Source organism: Convolutriloba macropyga, chromosome 4, assembly GCF_964194025.1.
Source record: "Convolutriloba macropyga chromosome 4, txConMacr16.3, whole genome shotgun sequence".
Classification (NCBI taxonomy): domain Eukaryota; kingdom Metazoa; phylum Xenacoelomorpha; order Acoela; family Convolutidae; genus Convolutriloba; species Convolutriloba macropyga.
Window position 1 is genome coordinate 37,697,634 of NC_134471.1, and position 9,985 is coordinate 37,707,618.

Consider the following 9,985-nt stretch of genomic DNA (forward strand, 5'->3'; position numbering starts at 1 on the left):
AGAGAGGGTGAGAGAGAGAGGGGGGGAGATAGGCGGATGGAGAAGGAGGAGTAGAGAGAGAGGGAGAGAGAGAAAGAGAAAAAAGTTTTGTAAAGTTTAATTTAGTTTAAAGTGATTGGATAAATTGTCCAAATGAGATGAAAAATATAATTGCCATTTCATAAGTGAAAATGTTATCAGAATGGGACGGCATCGATTCAAGTTCTGTGGAATGGGAGTACTGAAAGGCAGGAATCACAATCCGACGACGCATTGTAAAAACTTATCTAAAAAACATTGACTCACTTCCTTGGTTCCTCCTTCTAACACTTATAAACTATTGCACACCTACAGGCTAACGTTATTTTTAAACTTCAAATAATTACATTGCTCATATAAAGTTTCGAACTTTTCTCTAAATTTAACGGTATCAATGCTTTGGACAATGAATAAGACGAAGCGCCGAGTCCAAATTGCTTCTAAAGTGAGATAAAGCATAACACAGAATTTAAAATTCTAATTGTCTTATAGATATGGTTTTCAGAGCTCATCTGAGCAGAAAAAAAAACATAAATAATTAATCTTCCATAATTGAGGTCAGGGCCCAAACGACTTCTCATGAGGTGACTCCAGGAACAAAAATAACATATCATAAGTATTTGCCGAATCGCTTGACCTCTCGTATGCTTATAGTTCGATTGAAGCAAGCTCTGATCAGTTCATCTCAGACAAGATCATTATCTTGTCACATTTTTGTGTGCTCGAATTAATTAAAGCGCTTATGGTGAAAAAACTCAAAATGAAAAAAAAATATTGCGCTCGATATTGTCTCTGATCAGACTCACGTACGTTCGAAATCGTTTCTGATCAGACGCAGTTGCGCTCGAATTCGTGATGATCACACTCACGTGCGCTTTAATCCACTTCAGCTCAGATTCAATCGCGCTCGAATCCGCCTCTGATGAGACTAAAGTGCGCTCGTGCGCTCGAAATTGTCTTGTAATTTCGAGCGCAAAACGGTCGGGCGTGCGTCGCTTGGTCTGATCAGGACAATTTAGACCGCATAACTCAGCCCGGGATGTTTTAGGTACTTTTTTCAGTTTTTTCCCCACAAAATATAGTTTGCATTTTTAAAGGTCGTGTACAAATCTGTTTCAATTCTTTTTTTTAACAAAATTAGAGTCTGATTTAAAGACCTTGTTCCAATCGTACTTTTTTGAGTTCAAAGGATCCACTTAGCCTCTAATTAGACCATTATACTTTCAAAACAACCTCTATAACTTTTATGGATTATGGGTTACATGAGCAATAAGATTTTTGCACTATACCAAAGAACATGCACCAAAAATAATCTATAATGCAACCCTGTAGCAATCATCGTCTAGATATTCTTGCGTGCTGGCGGCCATTAGACTGTGTTTTTAGTATTACAGTTCCACTAATTCGCTACAAGATAGCTTGATTGTGTGCTATGTTGATCTAAAACCTCAAACTGCGCTTATAAGTTATTTCTCTTGATAATTTTTGGGAAGCAAATTGAGATACTTTTGGAACCAAACCCATCTAATTGGAACTACTAAAAATGGAACGAAAGTAAGAATTTTTAGCCGTAATGAATCGTAGGAATTGGGCTAGAAATGTTATAGTACGACTTGTTGGAGAAGTTATACGATATAGAAGCCATTCCACAGAGAAACATAGAAACAGATTGAATAAATAGTTTTCATGAATGAAATATAGTTGACATATATTAAGTACTACCAAAAAGCCATCTAAAAGAGGCGTGGAACCTAATTCAATAGATTAATGCAGAATAGAAACCAATAGTCAAATCAAAAATTTGCATCCCTGAAAACAGAAATAATTTTATCAGAAAAAAAAGCAAGAAATGGAAAATTTATTTTCGTTAAATTTGTTGACTGGCGGCTAAAATTAATTTAACAAGGTTTAAATTTTTTAAACTTCAATTTTTTGCAGGAACATATTGACTTTCAGAACTAAATGGAGAGTGAAACCAGCCAAAAAGGCGCAAGCTGCTCATTATTTTTTTAAAATAACCAGAGCAGGAAAAGCGAAGTTGGTTGAAAAAAATTAACTAAAGCCTAAAGTTCACTAAAGCCTTTCAATTGAGAACGTTAGACCACATCAGTGAAAAAATACACAGAAAACCAGGATATGACTCGGTAGAAACAGTGGAAAACTCAAAGTTATGATTTGTGCCCTAGAATTTTCATTCCACTACGTCAATTTAACTGAATAAAGCTGTTGTTGAATTCAAATAGTAACTTCCAAAACGTTAATATTTTTTTTTCAAAGAAGACAAGTTAGAGCCGCTTTTGACTAGAGATATCGGCTAGGGATATGGATAAAATTTGGGAATTTTGCATAAATATGTACAAAAAATTAGACAACTTAGACAACTGCATGATGAACAATTGATCTAAGTTGCCACGCAAGAAATTTTCTTGATTGTAATTCCCGGGCTGATTTAATTCAGGCAAATGTTGTTTCGTTTTGGAAAAATAAACTAATAAAAAAATTGAAAGTAAATTTAATTTTTGATGTTCAGTAACCTTTTCTATGGAGTCATTCAAATCAGGGAAAACCGTGTTTTAATTATGTCTGTTTGCTCAAAAACAACAGAATTGTTTCTTATTTCGTTTTTAGTCTAAAATTTTAGCCTATTTCGTTTTTTGGCTGCTTTGTTCCTTAGATGCATTTTTGGTCTGAATCCTGTCAAATCTCGCAACATTTGGACTTCAATGATAATTGAAAGTTTAATGTTATTTTGCAAGCTCTTTAAAGAAAATTTTGCATTACTTCTTCAAACGATTGGACGATTAACTTCTGAACCTGACTCGACTCCTATGATTTGCATTAGCATGTTAAGTTGTGAAGAATTTAGCGGGTTGCCGGCTCCACAAATAAAGAATGAACAAACTGATAAGTTGGTTAAAAAATCATGAGATTATGTTCAAATATTTTTTGAACTAATTGCAAACATCCGGAGGTAAAATGCAATTGTTTTATATAAGCGGATTGTGATTTCTCTTGGTAACCCAACAGGGTGGTACAAAATCGTTACGAAAAAAGGAATTAGATTTCCGAAGAGACCGGATGTTCTGCAGGAACTGGAAATGGAATTGTTTGACCTGTTTATATTGAACAATCATATTTTCTGAAGATAATCTGCTTTATTTGGAACTCTTTTCTTCGCTGGTTTTGGTGTTATAATGCAACTGGGATTCCTTAGGGGCAAATTTTCCTTGGGGGGGGAGTCTTACTTGACTACATAAAATTCACTGAAAATTTGAGTTTCAGGTTGTTAGTCACTTTTGAGTTAATTCTTTATAAAGCAGCTAGTGGCGACAACATGACCTAACGACTTAAAAAACAAAAGGATCAACAAATCGTTGTTTTTTTTCAAATTTAGCGATTGTGGTTTGTGTAGTGTGATTTGAAGACTGATTTTAACAAGAACACATTGAGGATATTAATCGCTTTATTTGTGTTGGTGGAAAGTTCTCGGTGTCTATTGTTTGTTTTATGGAAATTGGTTTCAGTAAAAAATTTTTAACAATGGTTGTCACAGCCTTAAAAAATAGTGATTGACACAGCCATAAATCTTTCACATCAGAGACAAGTCATGGCATAAATGAAAGAAAAAGTAAATTTAAAAATCGAAAACAATTTCTGTTATTTAATTTAGTGCTTTTAGTGCTTTTACAGAGTTTAGATCAGAAGCGTTTCTAAACAGTGAAAATGTGGACAAAGGTTTTCAGATCTCTGCTTTAGAAAAGCTATTTTGAGGATCATAGGCAAACTTTTGAAGACAAAACAATAGTTTTCGCATTTCACTACGGTACAGATATACAAAAAAGACTTGGAATTTGAAAAAAAAAATCCCATTTGATTTCTTGTTTTGTTGTCTAAAAACCTCAAGTTTCTGTTAACGAACAAAGGCCACTTTATGTGATTGCGGCCTTTGTTAATTTAGTTATTTCTTAAGATCTTGTTGGCAGTTCGGTTAAGAAAAAAAATTTAATTTTGTTACTTTCAAATTTCAAAAAACGTCAAAAGCTATTTACAAATTCAAATTGTTCTTTAAAACTGAAAAAGTAAAAAAAATCATGTTGAAAAGAATGTAAAAATCATTGGTTTGCTGACTTTCAAATTATTGCGTTTGGACTCTGGCCGTCACATTCTAGCAAAAAATGATCCTGTAATCTTGGAGTAACAAGAGGTTATCAACTGAATCGATTAGTAGATAAATATCAAAAAAAGAAAAATCTTGCGACTTTCATGTTGCATATTCTACAAAAAAGATGATTTCCTATTGTTTTTGCGAAAATTTAAACTGTTCTGACTTCAGCGTTAGACTGAAAAGATTATCGCAAACTTTTCTGGGTAAAGAACTATTCGGCTTATGATTTGCTGAGGATAGCAGAATGCCCTCAAAATTCATCCCATTTAGACTCGAAATTCTCCAAAGGAATGCAGCGGTTGTGTTGTTGTTCCTAACGGTTGGTGCAATTTTGAAAATAAAACTGAGGGTTGAAGAAAAGTTAAATTTTTTGTGTATTTCACATTGACTTCCTTTCTTTGGGCAGACTTGTAGAAAAAATTAAATTCGCCAAACTAATTACATTAAAAAACTGCAAACTGTTCATGACTTGCCATATACCATTAAACAAACAATCAAACAAGTTGAGTTAATACTTCGAGTTCGTTTGATGAATATCGAGGATTCGATAAAATTTTCATTTACTTTAGTTAAAGCGATGGGCTGTGATGGCTTTTTGTAATTATTATTACAAAGATGTTTGCAGCCTTTAAGCTTCCTCGGCGTTTAAGATCTTACGGAAATAAAGTTCAAGGAGCATTAAAACCAGTGTTTTATTAACTTTTAAACTGCTTGTAGCATAATTAATTATCAAATTCTCAGTGTATTGATTGTCTTGGATGTTTCGTTTAGCTCACTTCAATCTTCATAATCCACTTTGTTTCTCATAGAAAAGCATTTCTTGTGTGCTAATATAGGAGTTTGTTAGGAGGAAAGTAAATCTAGATAATGTCAGACAATAGGAGAGAGAGAGAGAGAGAGAGAGAGAGAGAGAGAGAGAAATGAAAATATCGTTAAGCTATTTCCTATGCTCGAAATCCGTACACTCATTGCCTACTGAAATGATGTTCGTACTTTTTAGATCCTAGATAGCAGGAAACTTTCAATCATTATTTAACTGTATGAGATTCAAATACTAGTTTCAATCGCTTTTTTTCCGCCAACATCTACTCAATCAATCTCTCCTTTTGAAAAAAGGAAATAAACCCACAAAAATGATAAACTAAGATGTACTGTGATACGAGCTAGGGGTTAAGAGTTCGGGTCAAGAGGTTCAGCTTCGTGCAAGATTTTTTCCAGCACTTCCGCAAGGAAGTACATGCTGCTTCCATTTCGCTTGCAAGACTCTTGCAAGATTTGAGTCAAGTTTCAATAATTTTGCCAGATTTGTAATTCTCCCCATTGTTCCTCGCTTACTTGCTGCATTCAGTATGGCTGGTGGCGCTCAAATAGTTGATCAACTATGAAAAAATGTAATGTACTCGAGCCGAAAACTAACTTCTCCAATTTTCCAAAATGAATTATCTGCGTTAATTCCTCCCCTCTTTTCTTTTTCATTTCGTTCTGAAACTACTGATTCTAAGATTTTCCATCAAAGGACAAACCCTGTAAAGAATTGTTCTAGAAATGCTTCAGGCTTGGGCAGCAGTGGTACGAAAATCTTGTTTTTGTATTTATCCGGCAGTTGATCTAGGTATTCACACGTAGGCAGCTGAACAAAACTTTGAACCATAGTAATAGAAACGAACATAACGAAGCAGGTCAGATGACGCGCAATCAAATCAGTGACATTTACCCGTGTGGTATGCTGAACGACCCTTATACCCAGAAATGCTACAAGGGAGTGGGGGGTGGAGACCGAAGCATGGGATGCTTGTGTGACTCAGGGGGACCACTCTACAAAGTTGACAACAGCGACCAAGTATGCAATACCCTTTTTACTTGCCTGAACTCGAACAGGCGGTTGAGGTGAATTCCAGGAGTTAAGATACTAACTCTACCTTACAGGGTCAGGTAAATTTCATGGAATTTTAACTTGATAAAAATGCAAAAATTCCATTACTACAGCATGTAATTTTGTTCACATAACTTTTGTTCGATTGTAAAAATTCAGGTTAAAGTAGCACTGAAGCCAACGCTTAAAACTTTCCGGTTAATTTCAAACAAAATTTATTTAGTTAAATTTTGGCATATTTCATGTGCAAAAAAACTAGCCTCAACAGTTCGGTTAAATTTGGGTGTTTGTCAGAAAAACTAACCTACCGTGTTTTTAGAGTGCGGATCTTTTCAAAGGGTAAAAACTAGCTCTTAATCAAAACTCGGGTTCACTTCATTAAAATCGGGGAAATTGTTAGGAAACTTGATTAAATTTTGAGGGTAAAAAGTAAAATCATTGATTTTTTTTGCTATTGGTCTTGAGAATATTTTGCAGTTTTGTTTGTGTCTGGTTTTTGGTGAAATAATCTCGCCACACTGCAGAAGCTCATACGAATCAACACTTTTCCGTCGGTATCATCGTCTGTTAGTGCAACACACTGCAGGCCAACTTTGATTTTAATTAGTTGTTCACAGTATGTTCGAACATACTTAAAAATTGTTTCAGGCTGTCTGCATCGCTGGCATTCTGAGCACTGGCGCCCCATTGTGTAAGGGTGGATGGAATGTATTCACGAAAGCTGAAGAGTATCAGCAGTGGATTTCTGAACATACAGGATCAGTTGTATCTATTTGGTCTGTGGTTGAAAACAACATCCGCGAGAACTAAAGTTAAAAACTATTCTGATCTGAAACACTTAGATTTGTCTGTTAAAAAACAAAACGGTGGACTGGTGCAACAATAAAATGTTAATTGACAATTTTTTCCAGTCCTGTTTTTGTGTTTTTGTTTTTTGTATTATTTTTGTATTTGTTTAAATTTACAGCGCTGCTTCATTAAGTTGCTATTCCAGTGCTTTTTTTTCATAATTTTTCTAAATCTTCATAAATGTTTATGTTGTTAAGTAAACCGTAAGCTTTCTTTTGATTAGCTTGCTATTATATCTCTTCCAGAGGCAAGATCGAGTAGTTATTCTTCGAGACTTTTCAAGATGCTGGCGAAAAGAAACTTTATTTTATTTTATTTTCCCGGATCTTGAAGATGATCACAATTCCGCAAGAACTTGCAGGAAGAGTTATCTTGCAAGAATCTGGCGAATACGCGCAACTAAGCTGTGCTATCATTCTATGTTTTGACCCGGGTCGAGTTGTCCCGGCTAAAAATTGCTAAAAGATGTCAGATTTGCGTTGAATTTGAGTACAAAGTGTAAGATTTGCGCTCAATGCGATGAATGCGGAGAAAACTTTTTTTTTACTCAGCGCTGTTTTTAATTCATATTGGATAGTTTTCTGCTGATTTTTACTGCCACCCAAGTCCGGGTACAGCCGAAGCTTACTGTATCAAGTATCGTGATTTCACATGTTGCGACATCGGTTATCTTAGTTACCCTAGTATGGAAAGGACAAGTCTAGGTCAGGAGTACGTTCAAGTGACCTTTGATAGATAAGAGGGCAGGGGCGAAGCGGAGGTACGCTGTCAAAAATTCTGAAGTTGCCAACATTACCTTGAGTTATATATGTGGTCACTACTATTTGTACTATTTGTACTATTTGTATTATTTGGAAACTAAGTTCTTGAGCAGCGCTTCAGTCCAATAATTGAAAATAAATTAATCAGCGCTGATAAAGTAAATCACCGCTGATTCATAGTGTTTCTCAGTCTGTTTTTTTACTATGAACAGATTATGATCATGTCACTTTTTACACTGTTCAGACAAAAAATCATAGTAAAAAACCTGCTCTCTGAAAAGACTCTGAACAGTACATATTCCAATTCTCGATTTGCTCTGGGCAATCTTAAAAACATATTGTGAATACTCTGAATCAACTTTTTTTCAGAATAAAAATGAAAAGGTCTGACAACAATGAATTTTGAACTGTACCGTAAATTGCATCTCCATCTTTATTATTACCCTAGTCGAGACCCGATGTTAATCTTGCAAGATCTTGCAAGATTCTTGCAAAAGGATGTTAATCTTGCAAGATCTTGCAAGATTCTTGCAAGATTAACATCCGAATTCAAAACCCCAGAAAAAAAAATAAAAATGATTCAATCGGCAAAATTTCTAATCCAAATGATCATACGTTTTGTGTGGTGAGTGAAAATAACGTTTTTTGCTGATAAAATAGGTACATGGTGAAATTCGCAAATTGTCTTTATTCTTGGCCTTCCAATCCTTCTGAAAATCGTTTCACAGCTTCACTCTAAAAAATGTCTAGGTAATTTTACCTGCAACGTTTGCAGGTAAGCAAAATTGCAGGTAACAATACGTGCAAAATTACCTGCAAAAACTTGATGCGTGCAATTTACCCTATATGCCCTATATCATCTATAATCCTTGCTGTCGGTAACTAGTTTTTGGCGTGCTCCTCTTGGTTTTCATTTTGTGTTTACATGGCTAAAACTGGCTGTTCAGATAATAAGGGGCGGGAAAGTATTGTATGAAATTGTGAGCACAGATCCAATGTTTTCTCTTGCGGTTTTAAAAAAGACCATTTTGCGATCTTCAAAAAGCTATCCATTGCCCCAAAAACATCTCTGTCACAACCAACAAAAATGTTAGTAGCTATCGGTAACCTCTAAGACTAAGTGAAGAACCATCAGATATTGTCCACCGACTCCACAACCAAACCTTTTATGTTCAATGTCGAGAATCGTTATTCAAAGCAATCTGATTTGCAAAACGCAAAAATAAATGTTTATAAGCACAAAATCAAACAACAAAACACTCACATGAGAAACAAGAGACAATTTTGGGCCATGAAACGAGTTTTGAGATGCATAGAATGTATTCGCTTAGCAAAACTTTGTCGAAGCAGAAAATTGGTTTTTCGGGTAATTTGGATCATTTAGGTAAAAGTCTAATCTCTAATGGGTTAAATAGGGATAACTTGCCACGTAAACAAAACTGATAATGCGTTTAAAACATTCGTTCTTTGAACTTAAGGTTTGGAAAGGTGTGAAACTACAGAAAACGTTGAAAAATAAAGTCATTCTGATTGAAATCTACGAACAGTTTCAATTATATTCTATAAAGAGAAGTGCGCATGGTTGCCAGTGGAAGTTGAATTTGGTAATCATATCATGAACTTGACCCTGTACTTCTTCAGCAGTGAAATTATTATAGCCATAAAAGTGGAAGGAAAATGATGTAGAAAGTTGTGACAACAGATCCATTATTTTCTTCTGTATTTTCTCTTGCGGTTTTAAAAAAGACCATTTTGCGATCTTCAGAAAGATAACAATCAACCCAAAAACATCTCTGTCATAATTGACAACAATGTTAGTAACTATCGGTAACCTCTCAGACTAAGTGAACAACCATCAGATATTGTCCACCGACTCCACAACCAAACGTTTTATGTTCAATGTCGAGAATCGTTATTCAAAGCAATCTGATTTGCAAAACGCAAAAATAAATGTTTATAAGCACAAAATCAAATAACAAAACACTCACATGAGAAACAAGAGACAATTTTGGGCCATGAAACGAGTTTTGAGATGCATAGAATGTATTCGCTTAGCAAAACTTTGTCGAAGCAGAAAATTGGTTTTTCGGGTAATTTGGATCATTTAGGTAAAAGTCTAATCTCTAATGGGTTAAATAGGGATAACTTGCCACGTAAACAAAACTGATAATGCGTTTAAAACATTCGTTCTTTGAACTTAAGGTTTGGAAAGGTGTGAAACTACAGAAAACGTTGAAAAATAAAGTCATTCTGATTGAAATCTACGAACAGTTTCAATTATATTCTATAAAGAGAAGTGCGCATGGTTGCCAGTGGAAG

The 9,985-nt window shown here is 34.9% G+C and overlaps 1 protein-coding gene across 1 annotated transcript in view; it reads left to right on the forward strand.

Annotated features, from left to right (window-relative positions):
- The window catches only part of LOC142338065 (uncharacterized), a 17,109-nt gene extending 10,243 nt beyond the window's left edge, over positions 1-6,866 (forward strand). The window contains exons 4-6 of the mRNA XM_075387697.1: positions 3,046-3,124; positions 5,888-6,023; positions 6,705-6,866. Of these exons, the coding sequence (XP_075243812.1) occupies positions 3,046-3,124; positions 5,888-6,023; positions 6,705-6,866 (377 nt within the window). The remainder of the gene's footprint in view (positions 1-3,045; positions 3,125-5,887; positions 6,024-6,704) is intronic.
- Positions 6,867-9,985: the final 3,119 nt, after the last annotated feature.